The sequence below is a fragment of the Trematomus bernacchii genome, unplaced genomic scaffold (assembly GCF_902827165.1).
Source record: "Trematomus bernacchii unplaced genomic scaffold, fTreBer1.1, whole genome shotgun sequence".
Taxonomy (NCBI): Eukaryota; Metazoa; Chordata; class Actinopteri; order Perciformes; family Nototheniidae; genus Trematomus; species Trematomus bernacchii.
In genome coordinates, this window is record NW_022987786.1 from 628,641 (window position 1) to 654,519 (window position 25,879).

Genomic DNA, 25,879 nt, shown 5'->3' on the forward strand with positions numbered 1-25,879 from the left:
GAGTACTTCTACTTTGACTCAAGTACAAGATCTGAGTACTTCTACTTTTACTCAAGAACAAGATCTGAGTACTTCTACTTTTACTCAAGAACAAGATCTGAGTACTTCTACTTTTACTCAAGAACAAGATCTGATTACTTCGACAACCTCTGATTAATGGCTGATTTCCAAATGTTCTGTTGGTGCGTGGATGATAAAATAATAGCGTTTGATTGTATTGCCTTACGTATGCAGCTATTTGCCTGTGTTTAGAAACATAATTAAACATACCATGGACACACATTCAAACAATTCTCCATGTATTAAACATTGCAGATGAACAATTAACAAGTCATACAGCTAAAGAAAACTACAACAATTATTTTCTGTATGATGATATCATGGAACCTGGAATTTGAACACACACCACTTAACAATAAACAATAAACTTAACAATAAACTTAACAATAAACGACTGAACTGCTGTCCACTTTAGGGTAGGGCACTTAAAGCATCCAGTGCTGCAGACAGTCCAGCAACCTGGGTATACACTGGCTCCTGATCCCTGCACTTAAGGCATCGGGGAGATGTTATCCTCCACTCCTCCACACAGAGCCTGCATCCCACGATGCTTCGGCAGCAGGAGGAAAACATGGGTCCAGTCATTGTTTCTTTAAAAAGAAAAAAGACAGGTTTTTAAAGATGTGCTGATAGTTACTGATTGATGTCATGGACTGTATTTCTGAAGCATGCACTCAAACTGAGAAAGATACTGTTGAGAAATAGATTTGAAAAGATTAACTTAGAATAATATGAAAATCCGGCACCGATAAGTTTTATTTTTTAAATACTGTTTGTTACACTGAGCATTATTCAAAGAGAGGATGAAAGCGATACCTCTGCAGATCAAACAGCTCAATGCCTGTTTGACTTCTGGCCTTGGTACCAAGTCATGGCTGGCTGCCACTATGTCAGAAATCTTCCTGGTGACTTCTTCCAGGCCTTGGGATGCATCCAGCAGTTCCTCCACCTTGTTGCTCAGTGTGTGGACTTCAGATACCTCATTTCTGTTTTTGTCACAGTTTGAAAATAGTTTAAGTATTAGCAGTCATTTAAGATTTGTTCTTCTTTTTATTAGAGATAAAAGAAAGTTATCTGTTCCATGGCAAATTAGATGATGCTAAATAAACAAGAGCGTGTGGAAACATTTCATTTCTTGAAATTACATTTAAAGGATATTGTTTATAAATGCTGATTGTAGAACTGATGTTGACTGTGACTCTTCATACCATGTGCTGACCCACAGAGTGCTGAGGTGTGCTACAGTGAAGCCCATGCTTATGCATGCCTGCCCCAGATGGCAATGGCGCGTTTCCACTACAGCCCGCAGCCCGGTTTAAGAGGGCTGTGACGTCAGCGGCCCGTTTGTGGTTGCGTTTCCACTTGGCCTAGTACCGGCCGGCGGGTCCTAATTCACAGTTTTTCTGGCCTCATAAAATCGTGGGGCCAGGGTCAAAGACAACCGGGCTGAGTTTGTGACGTCAACGCTCTCGGCTGCTGATTGGTCGGAGAGAATCGTCACAATCGGCGCGCAAGATAATCCATTTTTACAAACAGCATTTTTGTTAACAGAGGAGCTACAACAATGGCAAAGAAAAGCACACCATGGTCGGTCGAGGAAGTGACGACGTCCATTATATTGCAGATGATAAGGTCCAGCGGGTGCTCGACGGGACAACTCGCAATATCAAAGTCTTTCAGGAGGTCTCTACACAGACACTGGCGTTACTGGAGTCTGCATGGTACGTTTTTGCTAACGCTCTGTTATTTGCTTGAAAGCTTTGTGTCCCTGCTTTGTGTCCCTGCTTTGTGTCCCTATCTGTTTTAAAGCTCACTTCTAACAAATAAGTCTATTTTATCCTTACATTTATGTTCGACAACCCATGCTTTTATGGAGCCCCGAAGGCTAGCTAGGCAGATAGCATTAGCGAGAGCTATTGTTTGCTAACACCATATGTGCCATTGTTTACGTTCAGTTTGTCTTTTCTATAGTTGTTGTTGCTATTTATAGTATTGTGCTGCAGTAGTTTGTGGAATTTACAAGTCATGTTTCTGTTCTAGATGATTACATTGGGACTAGCGAGGAGGAACAGTTCCGAACAACGTCCTCTGCATCAACAGCACAAACCGAGGAGGAGAGGATCTGGCCCTGCAGGAACGGCAACTGGCCCAGCAGAATCAATGCCATGTCTTATCTTATTGCTTGTTGATAAATAATTGCACCCACCAGCGATCGCACAGAAAGATGGCATCATCTAGGCGTCCCTCTGCAGTCAGAAATATCATAAACACCATCGTCCACAAAGCACTGTACAGGGGTTTATGGATTTAAGAGAATACTTATCACAGTGAAACCTTTATCATCTGTTGCAATTAAAGCAAATAAGAGAATAAATACTTGGTTAAATAAAACATTTTAACTCTTTAGCAGGACAACTCTGCATACTGTTTGAAATTGAGTTTGCTAGCTTGAGGTCCTCCTCTAAAACATAACATTACATAATGGTATTAAGAATACATGTAGTAAAAATTACTCAATTGTAATACCCTCGTTGTGCTAGACTCAAACACATTGCTTATATATTTCAAAGAGAAGAGAACAAAAGAAAACACCTATACAAAGAGAGCGGTGCACAGCGCTTAATATTTACTTGCACTATATTTCTGTTGATCTGGGTTATTGTGTTGCACTGTTGGAGGAGCCTGTGACCTAAGATGTTCATTGTCATAACTACACTAGCTATGTTCGTATGACAAAATAAAAAACCTTGAACCTTGAGGCTGTGTCTTTCAGACAAACCATCATAATCATATTATTTTATGCTGTGGATACTTTAGCCTCCATCCATGTTAACAATTTTTTACACTTGCATTTATGAATATAGTTCTGTTGTGTTTTACACTTTTGTATTTATGTTTATAGTTTGCTTTGATATTTGCTTAATTTATTAGATTATTGTTATTATGGGGCAGTACTGGTGCTTGAAATTCAAATATTTACTAAATAGTCAATTCTGATAACATTTTTTTGGTTTAAATAATTTGACAAACACATGTATGTGAAAAAGAAAAGATGTATTTATGTTCAATACAATACAATGAATATTTAGGTATTACATTATACATTCTAGGTATTCAGGTAGCGCATCAGACCCTCTCGTATGTCCCTGCCCTCCTCTGCACTTTGTGCCACTGCTACCCCTGGTAGACGTAGGTTTTCCTCAGGCATCCTGAAGTTCTCCACTGAGTGTGTGAAAGATGGAACAATCACATTCCACCACTCGGTAGCTCGGTCGGTAACTTCTGAAATACACAAACAAAAGCATACATATTTTAATACGTAAAAGTGGTAGCTACAATTAATTAAATACTTGAAATACTTTGGTCGTATAGGGAGCGTGAGCCTAAACACATTGCGTTAGCTTACCAAGTAGCATTGTAGTTAGTAGTGATTCGAGTCGTCCTGTAGTCTCTGCGGCGTAGGAGGACTGCCCGAACTCTCGCGTCAGCTTCTTCTATACCTCGTCTTGCTATACGTCGCCTCTTTCGAAACAACTCTTGTCTATTTCTTGTGATAATAAACCACACAGCAAAAAACAAGCAAACGATCGCTTTCACATCTTCACAGCCTCCATTGTTGTGTCGCATTGAAGATGACGTCACGGCAGTTTTAAGCAGCGTCGCTCCGCCTACACTGTTACTATAGATACTACCCCAGTTCCTAAACTGTAATGGAAACGCGCCATAAAGTGAGCTGGTCCTAACGAGGCCAATCGCGGCCCAGCCATACCGAGCGGGGCCGAGCGAGGCCGTGTAGTGGAAACGCGACATATAGCCCTTGAGCTGCAAAAATGCTAAATGGCCAGAAAGCAGCCTTTTTCAAATAATGAGAGGCTTTTGCCAGTCTGTTGTTAGCGAGTAAAATAAAGTGAAATGCTGCACATCGTGACCCTTCGGTTTGAGCCCTTCTTTACACATTACATTATTTCCCCTATTGATAGACCAGTTCAAACCTTCTCCAGACAAAATCAGTTTTGTTATCCAACCACACCTGCTTCTTGAGCTTCTTCGACGCCATTGCCTGAAAGCAGAACTCTCAACAGCATGGATCTTTCTTGCATTCGGCTTCCAGTACAAAGACCCTTTATGAGAGAAATAAAGAGTCAAGACACGTGAAAATAAAATGTTAAAAGGGGCACATTGTTGTACTGATAGCACTTTCAGACCCTTATCTTTTGCACAAATGAAAATGAAATATAGAATAATTATATTTACCAGTTGTCCCTTCAGACGCAACGATTTCATTCCCAACGGTGTCTGTAAGGATGTACTCCTCACTGTCTCCCATGGCCACATTCACTTTTCCTGTGATCAGTGGAACCTCAGATCAGAGCCTCTGATTCAACACATCTGATCATGACCACCCTTGTGGAAACAATCTTTCCATCCATTATGTCTGACACATGTATTGACCTGTAATGCAAAAAGAACAGTGACACACATTTAGTTAGCAACATGGACTAAAACGTAACTTTCTAAAGCATGCCAACGTATGAAATGGGCATCTCATTACCTTTGAAATGACCGAGCGGTGCTACTTGATCTAGTCAACTGACTCATGTTTGCAGTAGACATTGGCTGACTATGACGAAAAGCAAACGGCCGTGACTCAGCTGGCTCTGTCTGGATCCTTTGAGTCTCCCCAGTTGTGTCCCCATGAACCTCATAATGACCGTGATCAGAGAGGTCCAGGGAGCAGAAACACCCACTATCCAAAGGAAAAACCGCAACGTTGGCGGCATCAGTGATGAAAAGGCTACCTGCGTTGACCTAAAAGAAAATAACAGGTTATTTATATTTCACAATTTCCTTTGAAACAATCACTACATTGTTCTCTGTCTTTCCATGTGTGTCCTTGCATCATTTCTTCCTTTGTGTCGTTTCAATGGTGGTAGTGGTTTATTCATTGTATTAAAAAAACATGCAGTTAATCCTCCAGATTATTTGTATGCCAACACAACCTATATCAGACCTCAGTATCAATCTAAATGTCAATGACAAGATTAACGCCTGTACAACTGATATCGTTTATAAATAAATGTCTTGCTGGACTGTACGACTAAATTGTCTCAGGGCTGTCACCAAGTAAATGCTGTTTTTAAGTTATTAAAGTTTCTTCTTGCTTCGCTTCTGAAAAGTTCAATTATAGTTCTGCAGTTATTTGTGCAAAACAGTTCATATAAAATAATTATCATTGAATCTTTTCACATTTTTGTGCACCAAATGAAGGAGGGTGTAGTGGTAAGAATATCGATATATTAGTATGGATAAGCACCAGTATCGGTATCGATCAAATCCTAATAATATCCTTCCCCATTTACAATGTGATATCTAAATATTGTTTTGTTTTTAAATTGAATGATTAACTGACTCTCTCGTCCAGATGACTCGTAGCTTTATTGCTATTGAAACAAGGTTAGCTTGTTACACGTTAACACACCATGTGCCTGTTCAATCAATAATTAATCACAGATCTCTTAAAAATACCTGAAAAATGCGGCTGATTCTGTCGACGCGCATGTCGTCTATTTTAAGAGTAACTCGCTGGCTGCCTCTGAAAAGAAAGTATGACTCCATCTCCGTCTTTATTGTTAACAATATATTGCTATCGCCGTGTCCGACAGTCGTTCTTGGCGGTATTAAAAGAGGGTGTGGTAAATGTACCATCAATTTACACCAGGACTACTGCGCATGACAGGAAAGTTTGATCGCGGGAAATATAGTCACCCTCCTTAATAATAATAATGGAGTCCAGTTTGTTGGCCTACAGAGAAGTTATACAAAGTATGATAAAAGATGGTTATACTGATCAAAATGTATCCGATCATCTCCAGTATGAATGTGGCTTAACAAAAGGGTTCTCCCAAACAAACATCCGTCGCTTTTGTACCCAAAATGGTATAGGCAGAGAGCGAGTGCACGATTCCCAACTGGAAGTAGAGGTTGCTAAAGCAGCTGTTGAGGTGAGGTAGGCCTATGGTTTAATCCAGTGATGTAAAGTAATTACGTAGATCAAGTACTGCACTTATTACTTCATAGTAATAGAGTGGTGCAGTGACGCGTCCTAAAACCCGGAAGTAAGTTCCTTCTGGTTCCCTCGACAAAAAAGCAATGCAATTTCTCCATAGGATTTTGGAAAATAGCTCGAAATAAAGTCTGTGGTTGAGACACATTTAAGAGACGGATCACGTTTTGTTAAATCGGATAATCTCCACATGTCTACCCTACTTTTATCATTTTAGAATCATAAATCGAATCGAAAGATTTATGATTTTAGGACGCGTCACTGCACCACTCTATACTGTTGGGTTTCGGGATGCTGGGAGGAGTAAATGGCCAGAAAGAATCCAAGAAACTTCTTGTAAAATTAACAGGGTTTTAATTATAGTAAACATGACGTTCCTCTGAGGCTGCGACGGGAGAGGGGCCATATAAACGTTTCAAATCCGATTATAAACTCTATTGACGTAGCTAAACATCCCTTCATAAGCATTTAAATAGCTATATACATGATTGTTAACCATATAGTAACAGTTGATATGTTAGCATCGATGAGTGGCAGTTGGAGACGGTGTGTTTAGTATGTAACGACACGCGTTTTTATCCATCTCTTCACTAATGCTGCTTGATATGCTACATCCTACTGTGAATGCTAAAAACAATGCAACTTCCGGTTCCGGAAGCTACTACCCCCGATATTGGTCCGTGGGGGAACAATACATCAGTGGACTAAAGTTCCGGTTTAATTTGTATATTGATTATTCTCACAATACAAACAATTTTAACGAGCCCTGAATTATGGGTTTTCTTTGAGACGTAGGAGCTGAGTTGAGGCTTAACAATGATGTGACAGAAATACTCACTAATAACTTTGGACATAATTGTGTAAATAATAATGAGATAACTATTCTGGGGGTTTTTGGTTTCAATTAGAACTAAAAAACAAACGGTTAAAACGTACCTTGGTCCTATTTAGTTTTAGTTTTGTGTTTACAAATTCAGACTGGACCAACATATGGAAGAAAAATGATGACTGGTTACCTGGCCTCAAAAGGAATCCGAGCATCAGAGGGGCGTGTTGGTCGTGTCCTCAGAGAAACGAACCAGCCATATCATGCAGATCGGTATCGTGTAGGTATTATTCAAAACATCTAGATTTTCCTGTATTGTACATTGCTGTGAACATATTGTGAGAACAATAACATTGTGTTTAATTCCTCAGAGATTAAGGAATTTAAATCCAGTGCCATACAGTGCAGAGTACATGGGTCACAAATTGCACATTGACCAAAACGAGAAACTGGTGATGTATGGGGTGACCCACGTCCTTGCCGTGGACGGATTCTCCAGCAACATTGTAAGCCACTCCACCATGCCAGTGAAAAACAACCTGACCATATATCAAGAGGTTTACCAGTAAGTTTCAGTGCCCTGTTTCTGTTATAATAATATAGTAATAACCTAATAAAAAGGTTGCAAACAGCAGACAGTAAATAATTTAGTAAACGTTTAGTTAAATAAAAACACAATGGCTAAATGTAGCTTTATTTGAACTGTTTTATTTGGGAAACATATTGTAAATCGAATACTTCTTAAACTACTGACAGGTAACCACTGTATATTGTACGTTACTTGGTAATTGATTGATGAGATCAACATTTTAACTGCGTAAACAATTCGCTTTAGCAATGCTTAGGTTGTAACAACAAACATGAAATTCTGTTACATGTCATAAGACTTTTGTATTGCTGTTTTGCAGGAGTGCTGTCCTACGATATGCAATGTGGGACCAAATCCGAGTAGACCATGGAAAATAATTCTACTTGACTCTTTTCATGCAGGAGAAATTGGCAGACTACCGGAATAACACAGGCAGACAGCCATACATGCAAACAAAGTCAACACAGGCCAGTTGTTTTTTTATCTGAATTACAATCAACGTGTTCATACATGACATGTTACTTGTTAGACGCTTTTATCCAAAGCGACTTACATACTCAATACTGTGGACAATCCCCACATCGCCATTTCTGTCTTTTACTCCTCACTTTATCTGCTGTTGTAATCATGTAAATTACCCTGTGGCGAAACAAATAAAAGATTTCTGATCTCATTATTCACCCAACTGCTAGCTGATAAAGCTGTCAATAGACCCATGGCGTTCACTAAACTTCTCTAGGGGACTGCTAGCTTTTTCCTATGACATATGTGGCAGTAGCCGCAGAGGGGAGGATAGGTGAATGTATTTGTTCAAGTTGGTTTGATTACACCATTCACAATTCCGACAACGCCACCCTGGGAGTTTCACCCAAGGAAATATTAACACTTTTTCAGAGGACACATAGGTTGGAATACTAATGGAGCCAGAGACGTGGTTTCAATTTATCAAAAATATACAATTTTATTTAGCACAAGTCAATAGTTTAAAATGCAGTTTAAAACAGTCGCACAGGGCTGTAGCACAAAGGGAACAAATGAATTAGGGGCTGAGGCTTACCAGTGGGGGGATAGGGTCGACGAGTGAGTGGAAGGATCCCCAAACAAACCAAACTTAAATCACCCCAGTCATACGTGCAGGAAATCAAATCCCGGGGGAGCACATCACACACAAAAGGAGAGAGGAAAACCACCACCTTGGACACCAGCACCACCACCTTCAGCTCTCAGTAACTAAGTAGGGGAACAAAGAGGGAAATGCAGTTAATGGGGGCTAAATAAGTAAATCAAAGTAATAAACACAATAGCAAATATGTTCTCATAAACAGATAACTTGTGTAAACATTTAAGAATAAAACAAATCACAAGAGAAAAGGTTCAGTTAAACAAAATAAACAATTAACTAGAATAAAATAAACAAACTAATTTAAATCAAGTTGGCCAAAGTAAGGACAAGTTATAGGGGGGAGTTAGCCCCAGAGTTCAATGACTTCCACACTTCGAGTGTCGGCCCAAGCAAGGCAGCAGGAAGGCGTTCAGTTAAAGCAGCACTTTAACTGGTGAGCGAGCCTCCGCAGTAGGCGACGCAAAGCTGGCCAGAAGCAGCAATCAGAAGCAGCAATATAGCAGCAGTAGCCCAAACATTTAGGCAGGACCAACAGCAGTTGTGCGGATAAATACACTTTCTCCGGTGAAGCAAAACAGCAGATGTCCCTTAATCATTGGATTGGCCCTAGGTTTATGAATAAATACAAAGACAGCGTTAATATCAATAAAAGTAATGAGGTGGATTGACCAAAGAGATGGCCGTACAGCGCACATACCGATCAGGCTTTCCTATCGATGACGCAGAGAGGAGAGAGCTTCATGCTTTCTATGGCTGCGTTGACAGGCTGCACCCGGAGGATCCTCCACTAGGTGAGGCAAAGCAGGGCTAAGTATCAATACGCTGGCAAATTGCAGAACCTTTCCTGAAGCGAGCAATGCAACTGCAACATACCTGCACCGGAAGCAAACACGGCAAACACGCAAGTGGGGCGGGTCTGTGTACCAACAAACAAGAGACAGCTAGCTAGAAACCTCTGCCCTTTTATAGGGTGCCCCCTGGTGGTGATATGCTCACAGGAGCCAAACGAGGAGAATATGCTTTACAAGGGATTAGGACTCTCATCCTGCTACACATAGGAGAGATACACAGTACTTTTGAACTGGATACAGGAAATGGATCAAATACAAAGCCGGAAATTGGGAAATTACAATGTGCTCTCTACATTTGACTCTTCTCATTTTTGTTTACTTGAAATGACAGAATCATATTATAGAAAGGATGTGGCCAGAGGTAAACAACAGGGTAAACTACCCTCTGAAAGGCGCACTCAACCACCTTGTTGACCAGGAGGAACTAAACCTTGAAGACAACATCACACGATATTGTGTGTCCACTCTTACCTGTCAGGTAGCCAACATTGGACTTGCCCGGATGGTGCAGTCCTGGAACAGAATCCAAGGTTTGGATAGCAGTTTTCAGAATGTTACTTAAGCCCCATAACAAATGACCTTCTTTATGCATTTTTATAAGTTGTACTTATATCCTACATTTGTTTCTCTCTGTATCCCCTTTTTTACACTAGGTTGATGGAAATGTTTAAATGTGGCATGTATATATTCCAATATTTCAATAATTGTCTGAGTAAAGACATATCTAATCTAGTTTATAGATTGCTCTTATTGCATGAAACATATATATCTGGTAAGTACATAAACAGTCAAATTAAAAACATACTTTTTAAAGTTTGTAAGAAGTGTACTAATAGCACAAGTAACATTTGTTGTAAGGGCAGGCCATGATTACACGCTGTGTGAGGTTCATTGATATGCATGATATGTAACATTACACTAACAATGGCCACTTATTTGTGCTTTTCTTTTAAGGTAAGGGTATCCCAGATCAACTTGCTCATGGTGGATGCCCAAAGAGACTGCCTGCAGATCTTTTGCCTGAAGCTACAGATGCTGCAGACTGCTATTACCAGGAAGTGGGGTCCTCTCTGACACGAGTGTCGCTGTTTGGGAGAAACCCATTTGCCACTGTGGAGCACCAGACAGCAGCTGAACAAGAATTTGCAACGAACTATGCGGACATTGCTGAACTCTTTGAGCGTGCCATTCATAACCAGCCAGCACCATTCCAAAACGGGATAAAGGATCTCATAGACATTGTAAGAAGATACGTGTAAAGGCAAGTGCAGGGATCAGGAGCCAGTGTATACCCAGGTTGCTGGACTGTCTGCAGCACTGGATGCTTTAAGGGCCCTCCCCTAAAGTGGACAGCAGTTCAGTCGTTTATTGTTAAGTTTATTGTTAAGTTTATTGTTTATTGTTAAGTGGTGTGTGTTCAAATTCCAGGTTCCATGATATCATCATACAGAAAATAATTGTTGTAGTTTTCTTTAGCTGTATGACTTGTTAATTGTTCATCTGCAATGTTTAATAAATGGAGAATTGTTTGAATGTGTGTCCATGGTATGTTTAATTATGTTTCTAAACACAGGCAAATAGCTGCATACGTAAGGCAATACAATCAAACGCTATTATTTTATCATCCACGCACCAACAGAACATTTGGAAATCAGCCATTAATCAGAGGTTGTCGAAGTAATCAGATCTTGTTCTTGAGTAAAAGTAGAAGTACTCAGATCTTGTGGTAAAAGTAGAAGTACTCAGATCTTGTGGTAAAAGTAGAAGTACTCAGATCTTGTTCTTGAGTAAAAGTAGAAGTACTCAGATCTTGTGGTAAAAGTAGAAGTACTCAGATCTTGTTCTTGAGTCAAAGTAGAAGTACTCAGATCTTGTACTTGAGTAAAAGTAGAAGTACCAGAGTGTAGGAATACTCTGTTACAGTAAAAGTCCTGCATTCAAAATGTTCCTCAAGTAAAAGTATAAAAGTATTCTCATCAAAATATAGTGAAAGTAGCGACAGTAAAAGTAGTCATTGTGCAGATTGGTCCATTTCAGAATAATATATATGATATGTTTTATAATGATTGATCATGAAAGTGTTCTCAAAGCTGGTAAAGGTGCAGCTAGTTTGAATGACTTTGTATACTGCAGGGTAGCTTGTGGATTTACTCCAGGAGGAACTAAAGTCTGATTTAACACTTGATTATATTTCACATCATTCATCCACATCTGTGAAGTAACTAAAGGTATTAAATACATGTAGTGGAGGAAAAGTGGCTACGCTTTAAACTCTAAAATATAGTTACAGAAAGACAGACAGACAGACAGACAGACAGACAGAAAGACAGACTGTCTTCTGTACTTTCTGCATGTATGAACATAATAATATACGTATATTTGTAACGCAGTCTAAAGGCAAAGACGTCCCTGCTGAAAAAACCAGCATGGACCAGCATGATCCACCAGCATGGACCAGCATGGACCAGCATGGACCAGCATGGACCAGCATGGACCAGCCTATGTTGTGTTTTGGTCACCAGCATGATCCACCAGCATGGACCAGCATGGACCAGCATGATCCACCAGCATGGACCAGCATGGTCCATGCTGGTGGATCATGCTGGTGGTACCACGGTACCACGGTCTTTAATAATTCATCCCCGGGGCCCCGTTAATACCGGGGCTCGGTACCCATCCCTAGTTTTAATTATTACATCATCAATATTACATTTCAAATAACCAAGAACTTGGTATCGCACAAAGAGCAAGTGGCTAGTGCTGCTAAGAACATACCTTTCAAACCCCATAGCTTCTGCAGGGTGAGGGGCTGCCTGGTGGTCTTGGTGGTGGGGCATTCCTTTCCAGTCAGGCTCCTTTCCCCTAAGGTGTCGGTGCCCCAAAACGCCACAGCCAACTCCTTCACGAACATGGAGTCCCTTGTGTTGTTTTTTATTTTTGCCCAGACCTCTGGACGCACTGGAATCTCCCCTTGCAAGTGAATGACAACAATCTGAAACATCAAATGTGTCCAGTAGCCTATACATAAAAGGTAGACACCAATATGAGACTGAGGAGCAAAAATAAAAAGGCTCCACTATGGAAATAATATATACCTTCCCATGCGGCTCGCTCTTTGAAGGGGGATTATTGGGGTGTGTGGGTGTCCAGGGTGCAGGCTCACACTGGGTCTCAGATTGTTCTTCTACAGAATGTGAATAAGACAAAGAAAGGACAAAAACATTTCAACAATAGTATAAATTCATATGCGTATATCTTGATGGGCTGATTGTTTACACATTTCACTGCCATCTTGTCTGTTTCTTTTATTGCAGTTGCTGATGAAAGTTCAAATGCAAAATCGATCCAAGACTGTCATTATTATTTGCTTGCAATTTAAAAACAAATGTACTTACTTTGTGAAAATACCTGGTTTAATAGTTTATCCAAATGAATGTTTAGATGTGCTGTCCTGTAGGTGGAGACTTCCCCTTCCAGCTCAGCTTTGGAATCCTCCAATTTAGCAGATCTTTATAATGTAATGAAAAATAAAATGATCAACAAAACAGCCTTTTAGCCTACCACCAGTCAAATCTGTTGTTACCCTATGACTGGTAGAAACACAAACATGAAATGTACCTTCTGTATTAACCGTCTAAAGATTAGTTCCTGTTGTAATTGTGCAGCTGTATTATCTGGGAAATAGAAGAATCGGATCAGGATTCGGTATTAGCAGACAATCAATATCAAATGACTCGGATGGTTATTAGCATCAGCATCTGATCACCTTTGTCGACTTGCAGCCTAAATACAAAGATAACTCCTCTCCTACCACTGCTTACCTCTATTAAGCCTTGGTAGAACTAGTGTCCTAGTCATAGGGTCCAGGACTGACTGAAGACATGTGGAACAGAGGACAGGCATCGTTTGATGTACAGGGAACTGGAACTTTGAACAGGTGTTTTCATCTTTTCTGCCTGAAGATTCTCAAGTTCTTGATCAGGTGTTTGATGTGGGCTGGCATGATCCTTTCTGCAGCGATAAAGAAAGACAACAAAGAAAACATTGTTAATAATAGCAATGATGGTAACAACAATAATATTAGTATAACTATTTATATAGCACTTACACAATTGCAAAGTGATTCTCACTACAAAAATAAAGAACAAAACAATATCATCAATCCAAAAACTAAGCATTAAAGAAGTTCAGTGACAAACATCCTCTAAAGTAAAAGACCAAATCATGTGAAGCTTGAAATCGTTCAGTCTTTACAATGCACTGTTGGAAATGACATTCCAAAGGCTGAATCCAGACTCAGAAATAACTGGTGCTTTACCTGATACTGGAGAACACGTTCCACACGGAGCAGCAACCATCCGGCTGGGCCTTTTGCTGCATCTTCTCCCTCTCCACTGTTTCCAGTACATCTCTACTGCCTCTTTCCAATAAAACAGAAATGCCCCAAAAAATCATATTTAAAAAGTTAAAAACAATAACTTACTTTTGGCATTAAAATGGATTTGAATCTCACCTTTTTCCTGGATGTCAGGAAGGCCAGGAAGTCGTTCCCTTCAAGTCCACAACCAGTCTTCTCTTTCTTTCACCCTCCGAAAATCTCCCAGCATGCACCAGGAAGAAGAAGAAGAGGAAGAAGCAGAAGATGCATTTTTCAGAACATTTTCCTTAAAAATAAGAAAAACATACCGATTTCTTTTTGAGAGCATCCATTTCTGTGGATTCCCCTTCACAATGATCAACATCAACTACATCTTCTTGGATCCTTGGAACTCTGATTCGTTTTGGAGGATTTGATGTTGAGTCCTCAATCTCTTGGGTTTCTGTCAAAAGGTAAGTGAAGCTAACGTTAATGTTTAATGTCCATGGTAATGATTTCACCTTACTTTAATTTCGGTAGTTTACGTCAACGTAACGAGTATGCCGTTAAAGTAAGCGGCTTATTCTAACGTTAAAGTAAGCCAACGGCTTATTCTAACCGTTAGAGTAAGCCATCTTAACGTACTAGTAACGTATATATTATATATATAGGCTAATATATATATATATATATATATATAACATATATATACGGCTTATAAGTCTGCATACTCTAGCCGTTAGAGTCTAACGGTTAGAATAAGCCGTTGGCTACTCGCATATTAATTATTAATGTTAAGGTAGCCTAATTATTCGTACCTTTCACAAGCAGAACCTGGCCGTTGAAATATGTTTTCTTCCCAAAGAATGGGATAGAGGATGTCCGCTTGATATGTTTTTAGGTTGAAGTTTTGGATGTTTGTTATAGGTAGCTACAATAGCCTTAAATCCGTCCGTGTATTTCACATAAGAAAACATCCTGGCTGACAGATGTTTCGGGCCGAACGGATTACTTTTACACATTCTTGGCCTCACGCGCTACCTATTTCTTTTGCGCACGAGACACTGCTCTGGAATCTTGAATTCTAGAATGTTCTTCTAAGAGCTGTCATTATAGCATGAAGCGATGTCAATCATCTTATTATGTAATGCAGTGGCGGCTGGTGCATTTTTCTCCAGGGGGGAACCAAAATGTAAGCAAACTTATACACAAACTCATATTACAACGCAGGGCTAGCTCAAAGGCACACAGCACTTGATACAGTCTATTATTTTAGTGTGTAGTGCCGAGAGAAGGGAGTCGGAAGCGGTGCATCGAAGGTGCAAATCTGTACTTTACTGAGCAGCAGAAATGTACATGCTGTCGTGTCGCAGCACGAGAACAGAAGAGAAAGTGAAAGAGGAGGACACACAGTAGGTACCCCGGAGGTACCGTCAACATATATGTCCGGGCGGAAACAATACCCCCAACCTGTAGTTCCCGGATTGAATTATGTAACCCCAGTGTATGAATCAGTGATCACTACACAAGCCCCCCCAGAATTCAACCATGGACACAATCCTCGCGTCGGGAGGAAGCACCACAGGGGCCGAGGAGGGCGGGCCATGGAACGGGCCGTCGGAAGGGGGCCGCAGGAGAGGGTAGGGGCCCCAACGAAGGCGAGGGCATCCCCACCGGAGGGCGGGCGGCGGGCCGGAACGGGCCGTCGTCAGGGGGCCGCAGAAAGCAGGGTCGCTGTGTCGAGACCAGGGGACGGGCGTGAGAAAAAAAAAAAAAAAAAAAAAAAAAAACCCGGTGGTCCCCAGCAGGGAGGAGCACTGCCCGGCCGCAGGCGAAGGCACAGCGGCGGCGGGCACGAAGTCCTCGGGAGGAAGGAGCCGTGTCCCCGGGAGGAAGGAGCCGTGGACAGGGGAGAGGCCAGACGGGGCGCCGTCGAGGCGAACCGTGAGCCGCGGTTAGAGGTGAGGCCAGGCAGGGCCCCGAAGCGCACCACCCACGGGCCGATGAAGGCATGGGCGACGTCCGGAACCGCCGAGGCGAGGGAAGAGGCGAGGCCAGGCAGGGTCCCGAAGCGCGCCACCCACAGGCCGATGAAGGCATGGGCGACGTCCGGAACCGCCGAGGCGAGGGAAGAGGCGATGCCAGGCAGGGTCCCGAAGCGCGCCACCCACGGGCCGATGAAGGCATGGGCGACGTCCGGAACCGCCGAGGCGAGGGAAGAGGCGAGACGGGGTCCAGAAGCGCCCACTGTGTGACGTCCGAAGCCGCCGTCGAGGTGGTGAAAACAGCGAGAGGGTCCACACGAGGCCGACCAGACATGGTCGAACCTCCTCTCAGACACCAGAAAAAGCTCAAAAATGGTCGTCCCGTCCACGAACAAAAACAGGTGGGCGAAATAGCGAGAGGATCCACGCGAGGCCGACCAGACATGATCGAACCTCCTCTCCGGCACCACAAAAAACAAAAACAAAAAAAAAACAGTCGGATGTCGATAGCCGCCGGTAGCTGCTAGACATCGTCAGCCGTTGCTAGCAGTCGTCGCTAGCCGCTGGTAGCAGCTAGCCGTTAGCTGTCGTGGCTAGCTGTCGTTAGCCGTCGAGGCCAGCCGGTCTCGACGGCCGGTAGTCGCTGTCGTCGTCGTCCCCGGAGCCCCTGCTAGGCGGCGTGCCCTTACCAGGGAAGGTGCTGCAGCTTGCAGTGGCAAGCACCATTGGGGTAAATCGCCGGGCGGCCAGGAAGAACCGGCAAGCTTCTTCGGCCAAAGCGTGGGGCTCAACACTAGCCGTGTTAGCTAGCGCAGCCTGGACATGCAGCCGCATGTCCCGAAGAAACAGCCCCACGAGGTAGAAGTCGGGTTCCTCCATACCTAGCAGGTCGTGCATCGTCTCCTCGTAGCAGGAAGGCTTGCTGCCCTCCAGTGCCGAGACGAAGCGGGAATGGTGAGCGACGTTCCCAGCCATTCCGTGGGGCGCACCGAGCCTCAGTCCGAGCGCACGAGGCAGCCACGGACGTCTCCAAGAATCTCCGGCATTTCGAGAGAAGCTGCGCTTCTTGCCGTGTTCGAGTCAGTCTCGGATCCTTCGCGAGACTTATGTCAGGGTCACCAATGTAGTGCCGAGAGAAGGGAGTCGGAAGCGGTGCATCGAAGGTGCAAATCTGTACTTTACTGAGCAGCAGAAATGTACATGCTGTCGTGTCGCAGCACGAGAACAGAAGAGAAAGTGAAAGAGGAGGACACACAGTAGGTACCCCGGAGGTACCGTCAACATATATGTCCGGGCGGAAACAATACCCCCAACCTGTAGTTCCCGGATTGAATTATGTAACCCCAGTGTATGAATCAGTGATCACTACAAGTGCCTGTTTTTGTCAACCTCCTTATTATGCTTAGGCTACTGAGTGATCCCTATCCTGTACCCTCATTGGACAGCTGTGTTTACTTTCCTAAACATGGCTAGTCGCATAGCATCATCCATGTGGACTCTAGTTTGTTCATACTTTTAGTTTTTTCTGATATGTGCTTTAAGTCACTCACATCTGTCTGGATCCATGCTGGGTCTGGTCCATAGACTGGTCTGATCCTGACGTTTGAAAAAGGGAGGCAGGGGAACATAACATATAGCACTGGTGTTGCTGCAGGTAGTTAGCCTTCTTGCTAAACCAGCTCCTTGAAAAAGAGCGTGTACTGCCTTCCTCTGTACAACTCCTGCCCTGCCTATGTCAGGCTGATCAGGTCCGAGCTCTTTTACTCTCAGCTTTCCCTCCAGTGTCCTCGTCTCAAAAGGGTGTTTCTTTAAGTGATTAAACATAACGTTCCTTCTCCATATTTGCTATCTAGTTTTGTTTACACTCCGTCTCCGTCTACTCTCTCTCATTCAAACGTCAATCACTCACTCTGGCGCTTCTGCTGCCCCCTAGTTGTTGGCGGTGTCAACAGCTGCTCATATCTGTTGTTCTGTACGTTATAACGTAGCAGAACAACAGATAGGAGCAACAGATATCAAACTCAATAGAAATAACTTATTTCTATTGAGTTTGATTACTCTGAATCAAAAGTAGCCCTTGAAATGTGTTTAAACAGAAACCTGTGTTACAGTGGAAAGCCTATATCCTATACAGCCTAATACAAAGGCCTATACTATAGGCCTGTGTACTATACAATGCTGCTTACATGGTTGTTATAAAAATAAAAATGTATAATACACAATATTCAGACACAAAATATACACAGCTTATATTATAAGATTTGCTGCATTGCCAATACATTATTTTCTAAAGCTGTCTGCTATTTTTCCATGTGCTAACTTCCAATATTTGCGTGGGATTCTGTATCAGAATCTAACATTTCTTGAAAAGAGAGGTTTCACTTAATGGTGATAGTTTGGATAGATGGATTGGGATTCCCCATTTGAAGGCACTGTTTCTGGAGTCCTTAATATAAGACGTTGGAACGATTTCTTTAACTCCGTCGTCCAAGTATTTAACGTAGGCAAACATTTTTGCTTAATTGATGGTTTGATGTGGTTGCTGTGTGGGTCAGTCCAGAGCCCTATAATATACATTCTACATAAAGAAGCAGGTAGATTACAAATAAATGCATTTGATGCTCCCAGTTATTTGCATTATCCATCCTATTATATTGTTGTCTTTTTCCACATTTAGGTGCCAGTCACACTTGTTACTCTGGGGAGAATTCTGGAGGCAGGCGAGACCCCACTCCCCGGAACGTTCCTTGCTCGCCTAAACCAAGACCTGGACAACCCAGGTGGACTTGGGGCCTTTAGCATTGCCGGAGAGGATCAGGAGGGGACAGGGAATTCTGGAGCGCCCCCGGGAAGAGATGTGGGCCAGATTTGTCAGAGATGTAAATACATGCTGTGTGGGTCAGTCCAGAGCCCGATAATAGAAATTCTATTATAGATCTCTGGATCAGTCGAACATCTCCTGTCTCTCAGCCAATCACAGAGCGAATGTAACTATACAGAGCGGGAAGCGCGTGAGCTGAGGTCTACCTCAGCTTCCCGCGGTTCACGCGCTTCCCGCTCTGTATAGTAAATACCATAGACTGCATCTCTCTTACATATTTTGTCTGTGTGCAGTAGACGTCGTATATAGATATATAATGCTTGCAATGTTTTGAACTCTAGCAACACAGATAAGGTTTAACTAATTAAATTATACTAATCAGTTTAGAATATCCAAGTTTCTTTTTTGGCAAATAAATTACTTTTATCTAAAGATATTCTTTAATTATTTAAATATTGCCATACAGGAATGAAAAGTCAATAAATAAACATGTTAAAACTCACACGTTTTTGTTGTTTGTCACATGTTGTTGCACGTCACAAAGCACAAAGATTCCAGAATGTAATGCTTACAGGTCTTTGGTTTGGTTCCCATGAGTCTGTCGTGTCTATTTTTCTCAGACCCTTTGTTGATCAGGCAAAAACATTGGCATCCAAAGGTGTCTTGGAGGGAAAATGGAACCTGTGTGAACAGCAAAGCTGTTGGACTTCGTTGCTGTGTAGACTCAAAGGCAAGACCTACAATGCAAAACACCCGAAAACACCACACAGTTTAATGGGTACTTTTGGTTGCAGCTTCTGTCTACATCCTGGTACTCTAATAGAGAAACAGGTGACAGGGTAGAGCAGAAATTCATGACTTAAAAGAAGGGTGAACAGACGCACATTTGTTGCTTTTCCAAACGCACATGAGAGGGAGTAGTATTGCTCAATGGTTGTTATACTGTAGCTTGTATTTAGCTGTAATATTCCTGAAAGCACCAGCTAGAACTATGATCAGCTTCACTGTTAGGTTTCCCAAACAGTGCACAACACAGGAGCCGATGGAGCTGCTCAGTCAGTTTGTGGCCGTTTCTCAATGTCGAGTAAACCTGCTGCAGAGCCACTATTTCAAGTAGACTACGTCATCGAGTGGCGCCGAATGACTGTTTAAATGCATGTTAAATGCCCAGCATTCGGCGCCACTCGATGACGTAGTATACTTGAAATAGTGGCTCTGCAGCAGGTTTACTCGACATTGAGAAACGGCCATTCTGTCTGATCTTTAAGTTGTGCCTCTCTGTGAATACTCTCACTTTGAGATATTACATCAATACAATTGATGAAGCAATAACAATATTTATAAATAAGTCCAGCTTTGTAAATATGAGGATTTGCTGTTTTTCTGTTTTATATCATTGTGTATGTAATGTCTATGCCTCTGGACATTTGAATTGGTATTTTCTTACTGTTGTGTAAAAATAACAGTTAAGCTATTCATCATCGTAAAAGCAATGAACAGATTAATTGATAACATATGAATGTATAACTCCATCATTGAGGTTATAAACTATACTTAGTTAATGAGCCAGGGGGTTGGTTGTGCCAATGTAGATGGACCATGTCTCATAGTGACTTTTTAAAGGTCTATAGTTTTGAAAAATGCATTATAGCATTGCAAGAATATAAGCTTTCTATATGCTATTACTCCTTATTTCAACCCTATATCATTGCAATTCTACATTTATCAGAGTTTTAACTCTTTAAATGTTTGTTTACGTAATGCCATTGCTTGTGGGGTATTTTTTCTTTATGGAATAGATCAATGATTCGCAAAAACAAAATGCATTTGTATTTGTAAAGATAAACATGAAAAATTGCTATATATGGTCGAAAATAGTAAAAAGCTACATTTTGAAGTCATGTCATAATTACTTCTTTCACACCATGTTACAGCATGGACCAGCATGAAGTCCATGCTGGTCCATGCTGGTCTGCCGGTTTTTGCGCCGGCAGACCAGCATAATGACCAGCTTCACCAGCAAAGACCAGCATGGACCAGCATGGACCAGCATGAAGTCCATGCTGGTCCATGCTGGTCCATGCTGGTCCAAGATGGTCCATGCTGGTTTTGCGCCGGCAGACCAGCATAATGACCAGCTTCACCATCAAAGACCAGCATGGACCACCATGGACCAGCATGGACCAGCATGAAGTCCATGCTGGTCCATGCTGGTTTTTTCAGCAGGGAAGCCAAATTACACTTAAGACGTATACAACTGCAACAAAAGTAACAAACACAATGCGATATCCTTTTCAATTTCAAAGAACACAAATTGGGTTACATTAACAAATAACTATAAAACAACACTACTGTAGAATAACAAAATGAATGCCGTGAATACACCGAAATACACGTGTTGAAGCGGTTCGCTGCTGATTACTACGCCCCCCCGCGCGGGCCGAATATTCGATTATTCGCTGCTGATTACTACCGAATATCCGGAGCCCGAAAAATGGTATTCGGGACAGCCCTAGACCATTCTGCTTCAGATTGTGGGCTACAGCCAGTTTATGGTAGCAGCACGTTAACAGCTTCATCCTTTGATCAGACCCCCGGTATACCCCAGTCAGCGCCCCCTAGTTACACCAATCAGCGTGCGATTACCGTACAGCCAATCACAATGCGTGACGTCATTGGTAACCGACGGACCCCTAACACATATGGTAGGGCGAACACATGGAACACATATGGTACTGACACCGGGGTTGCATTCGAATAGTCCATTTAGTTTAGGAACCTTCCTAACGGAGTGAAATGACCCGGAAGTCCCTCAGTGGCAGCCATGATAAGTGCCGTTCCAATTCTCTAAATTAAAAGGAAAGGAGGTTTCAAACTTCCTTTATAACCTCCTTTAGCTTAGGAACCACTGGACCTCCCTAACCGACAGGAGAGGAGAAAATGCTGCCTCACAATGCCTTGCGGCCACGGCATTTAAGACGAGGGAATGTCCGGTCGTTCACGGAAACAACCGATCATGACGGACAAACGAAGATCATGTAAGTTACCGCTGCTCTCTTAAGCTTTTACATTCTTACGCCATAACTTGGCAAAATGCTTATATGAAATGACTGTTGTGAAATGATCCAGGTAAAGTTAACATCGTACTAAAACCTTTATGCTCAGTTTGCATTAGGCTATTTAATGATTAGTTTCCAGCGTTGTACCATGCAAGCCTAATATGATGTATTTATTTCAGTCACAGATGCAGAAACCCGTGCACTAATTAGTGCAAGGGTGAACATGGAGCACATGTTTAGTGGCAAACGAAATGCTGCCAAATCAGGCTGGGAGTAAGTACATCTATATGTGTCTGATAAAATGTTTGACTAAATGTGCATGGTGAATTAAGATCATTTGTAACTAAAGGCAGGTTGTGAAAGACATGGGTCTGGAGGGCCAGGTGACTGGTCCACAGGCCTCAAAGAAATGGGACAACCTGAAGACAAAATACAAGGTAAAGCAAAGCACATGGCTGGGCACTGCGGTGGGTTAGTGTTTGTAGATATTATGCTACAGACTTAAACTGGCGACCCCAGCCTCCTATATAAAAATGTGGATTTGCTTAGTTGATTACACTTGTTAACATTTAAGGCGTAAGCAATTACACATTTAGAATTAGTACAATGTTTCGTTTGGTGTGCATTTAAATACTAACTAAGCACTTATATACTAACAAAGGACTGGCTTATCTAAAGCCAGGTGAGTAGCACTTGAAATGTTTTGGCTCTATGAAACCTAATGTACTTATATGATTCTGGTTTCTTGAAGTTTGTATCTTATTGGTCAAATGCACTTATTGTAAGTCGCTTTGGATACAAGCGTCAGCTAAATGCAATGTAATGTAATGTGCTTTTGCCCTCACTGCCCTTTAACTAACAGTCTGTTATCTGTGTTGTCAATAGGAGTTAAAGAATCCCCCAGACAGGAACAGACGGGGGAGAGGCCTCAGCAGCTACCTGGCCATGGTTTGAGGCCATGCATGAGGCAATTGGGGGAAGGCCATCAATTCAGCCTCCCACCCTAGTTGCCTCATGCCCGATGTCAAGCCATGGCCAGACTGCTGCTGAGGCCTCCACCTCTGCTGAGGAAGGGCCTTCTCAAGTTTCCCTCAGCAGTGAGGAGGAACCCGTGCCCTCCACCAGCTCCCAACCACCTCCTAAAAGGCCAAGGCGGAGAAGCAGCGTTTTGGCCTTCCTGAAAAAGCAGGCAGAGAAGGACGAGGCCCGTGATGAAGCGCTCTATGAGCAGAATGAGCGGCTTGTACATTTGATTGCAGAGCTTGTGAAAAAAAAAAAAACAATAAATGTGTAACTTGTTGAAAACACTAAAGTGGAGTTCTTCAGTAGATGATTTGGATAACACTCAGAAACAGTGCTTCAATAAACAAGCACCACAAGTCATAGCAGCTTTCTCAAATACAATACAACAGTTACTTTCAACAATATTTGTGCTAAAAATGCTAAAAAATGACTTGTAATGACAAACACTACATGCAAAATGACAGACCCACTCCAGTGAAATATATCAGCCAAATTATTTAACAACCAAAAACTTGCCTCAGAGGGCTTTCTAATGTGTACAGTGTACGACACCCTCTGTCCTTAGACCCTTGCAGCCAATGAGGAACAACTCCCAAAAAAAAACCCTTTTAACAGGGGGAAGACATGGAAGAAACCTCAGGGAGAGCAGCAGAGCAGGGATCCCTCTCCCAGGACGGACAGACGTGCAATAGGTGTCGTACGTACAAATAAACATGACCAAAATAAAACATAACGGGGTGAACATCAACAAAAAAGATGGAGCTTAGTTGCTTCCAACTGGAAAATGCTGCTGCAGCAGGAGTAGCAACAATCCAAGCATGGCAACCTGCACCACAAGAGACACAATAACGTGCATTAGTAACATGTATTTATGGGGAATGATTGCATATTAAAAAAAATGAATGATGTACGAAAGCCATTAATGTAGTTACTATATAACGAAATAATCATGCTCATTTAGGTGTGGAGGACGCTGATGTGGGGCTGACACGTGTGCTGCCAGTCTGTCCCTATAGTGCTGACCAGCATGTTCATCCCTCTGCACAGGTCCCTGTGGAGGTAGCAGATCCTCTCCCTCAGTTGGCTTCAGGATGTCTGCAGCAGTGAGGCAGATGTTGTGGAGCACTGCACACACTGCTATCACCTTGGGGGAAAAGCTGTGATCCACTTCCAGGGCCTTGAAGAAGATCCCTCTCCACCGTGCCTTCATCATCCCAAAAGCCCTCTCCACAACCGATCGGGCTCTGGCATGGTGTCGGTTGAAGCGTGCCTCCACTCTACCCCTCAACGGTTCCCGGTATGGTGTGATGAGGTTAAGAGGTTCCCTCAGGCACGGGTAACCTCCATCCCCCACAATGTAATGGCCAGCTGGTGGGTAACAGCCCCTCACAAACACTGGACTGTTCCTGAGCACCCTGGTGTCGTGGACCGAACCAGGGTAGCCAACAACAATGTCCAGGAATTTGCCATAACTGAAGCTGGACAGAGAAGAACAGTTTCCTGTTCAGGTAATCCTGGGCATGGGGGCTATTGGGAGCCTTGATGCGGATGTGGCATCCATCTATAGCTCCCACACAGTGGCTGAAGGCTGGGCTGTTGGCAAGGCGATGAAAGCCATTGCCAACTTCAGCACACTGTGCCTGTGTGGGGAAATGGATGACATTCTCCAACAGACATAATATTGCCTCACACATCCTGTGGACAATATCAAAAACTGTGGTCTTGGGCACATCAAAAACCCTGGAGACAACCGAATAGGACAACCCATGTGCCAGCCAGTAGACCACCAGGAGGACCTCCACATGCTGAACCCAGCCATGGCTCTTCTCCCTCCTGAGAAGGGTCCTCAGGGCCTCAATGGATTCCCTCGACAGGCGGTAGTCTAATGTAAGGTCTATGGACTGATCCATATATATTTGTATTACAGGGACATGGTGGTTGAGGTTGGCATAGATGTCGATCCTCTCCTGTAGAAGACAAAACAGGTGTAAATAGTAAAAGGTTGAAATACATCAATATTGTGGCTGTCTTTTTTTTGTATACAATGATGCATATTTGTTGTGTAAGGCAAGCACATGGGAGGAGATAGCCTTCAAGTTTGCTCTAAATAACCAATACTGGAAATATGTTTGTTGGCTATAAACCATAACACAATTTTCTGTCAGAAAGTCCTCAAAGCTAACTTCACCCAAGTACACAAAAACACATGAAATATACAGGAACAGTTTCAGCTATACTCTTGATAGTATGTGCAATGTAAGCATGCTCTGTAATATATGATTAACACCTGTATCAGAATCCACTTACTCCTTGTAAACACACTGCCAGCCTCTGCAGTCGTGCTCTCCTTCTCTGAATATTTACTCCGTTGTTTTGCAACGCAGCAGCCACAAGCTCCATTTCTGCCATCTTGCTCTGAAACTGTGATACTGCCCACCTGCTCTTATATAGGACACTAATAGGGTCATTCAGCAACATACTATTCAGCTGGGTGGTTATTCATTGAGTGCAACAGTGTTGGGCCTGTGCTCATTTGATAGTAATGTCTTTGGGTAAACAACTATTTTGTCCCATAACACATCAATAAGCCAATACAGCTTCAAATCTAATTGAGACTTTTGGCCATATTTAAATTCTACATGTTATAAACTTAAGAATGGTGATATGTACAGCAATACAAATGTAGGTCTAACGGTACGTCTCCACAGCAGCGTTAAAAAAATCTTGGAGGTGGGCGTATCTGAAGCATGAGGATTTTTTGCGATCAACCAATCACATGAATCTCCCGCCCGCGACATACGAAGCAAAAAAGCCGAAGTAAACTGGATATAAACTCCCCAAACAGGCGAAAACCTACCACTGTCTCTGCCACCTCCCTCCATGCCTGGCTCCTCCGGTTTATATCCCGGTAGGTCTGGTCATAAAGCACCGGGTGATTGATTCGCTACCGCTAATTTCTCCTCCATTTTTTGGAATATGAGGAAATGACCTGCGGTATGTCTCTCCCAGCATACACGCCGTTTGATTGGCTAGAGCTTGAACTGTCAGATTTGCGTACACGGGATTTGATTGGCTGACGCTTCCACCTCAGCCTCAAAAGTTGAACATTGTTCAACTTTGA

General features: G+C 42.6%; 1 protein-coding gene and 2 long non-coding RNA genes across 9 annotated transcripts; 1 reads left to right on the plus strand and 2 right to left on the minus strand.

Moving 5' to 3' along the window:
• Positions 1-106: 106 nt before the first annotated feature.
• LOC117497580 lies at positions 107-7,224 on the minus strand. The gene is made up of 6 exons (XR_004557441.1): positions 7,141-7,224; positions 4,613-4,869; positions 4,315-4,512; positions 4,091-4,181; positions 877-1,046; positions 107-650 (listed from the first exon to the last, which is right to left on the minus strand). It is a non-coding gene; the product is annotated as an uncharacterized LOC117497580 (long non-coding RNA).
• On the plus strand, positions 6,289-11,238 carry LOC117497578. Of its 4 annotated transcripts, XM_034149547.1 has the most exons (5): positions 6,289-7,230; positions 7,322-7,456; positions 7,941-8,006; positions 9,845-10,043; positions 10,468-11,238. In XM_034149547.1, the coding sequence occupies exons 1-5, from the start codon at positions 7,126-7,128 to the stop codon at positions 10,770-10,772; spliced, it is 810 nt and encodes a 269-aa protein (XP_034005438.1). In that variant the 5' UTR covers positions 6,289-7,125; the 3' UTR covers positions 10,773-11,238. The 4 variants fall into 4 exon arrangements, 2 of the variants coding, with proteins under 2 accessions (XP_034005438.1, XP_034005439.1); XM_034149548.1 differs by lacking the exons at positions 9,845-10,043; positions 10,468-11,238 and having other exon boundaries at positions 7,322-7,515; positions 7,859-8,005; XR_004557435.1 differs by lacking the exon at positions 7,941-8,006 and having other exon boundaries at positions 7,140-7,230; positions 7,322-7,515; positions 9,845-11,238.
• On the minus strand, positions 8,504-17,829 carry LOC117497579. 4 transcript variants are annotated; one of them, XR_004557440.1, is made up of 10 exons: positions 17,406-17,829; positions 14,027-14,333; positions 13,832-13,933; positions 13,335-13,524; positions 13,132-13,187; positions 12,909-13,021; positions 12,609-12,697; positions 12,289-12,483; positions 9,360-9,449; positions 8,504-9,268 (listed from the first exon to the last, which is right to left on the minus strand). It is a non-coding gene; the product is annotated as an uncharacterized LOC117497579 (long non-coding RNA). The 4 variants fall into 4 exon arrangements; XR_004557437.1 differs by having other exon boundaries at positions 12,289-12,505; XR_004557438.1 differs by lacking the exon at positions 17,406-17,829 and adding an exon at positions 14,689-15,110 and having other exon boundaries at positions 12,289-12,505.
• Positions 17,830-25,879: the final 8,050 nt, after the last annotated feature.

What these genes read in the sequence shown, in the direction of transcription:
- LOC117497578 (XM_034149547.1), top strand. Translation starts at nt 7,126, where the DNA reads ATGATGACTGGTTACCTGGCCTCAAAAGGAATCCGAGCATCAGAGGGG. An exon ending in ATCATGCAGATCGGTATCGT is followed by an intron (nt 7,231 to 7,321) that starts GTAGGTATTATT and finishes TTAATTCCTCAG; the next exon opens with AGATTAAGGAATTTAAATCC. An exon ending in TGCAAACAAAGTCAACACAG is followed by an intron (nt 8,007 to 9,844) that starts GCCAGTTGTTTT and finishes TTGAAATGACAG; the next exon opens with AATCATATTATAGAAAGGAT.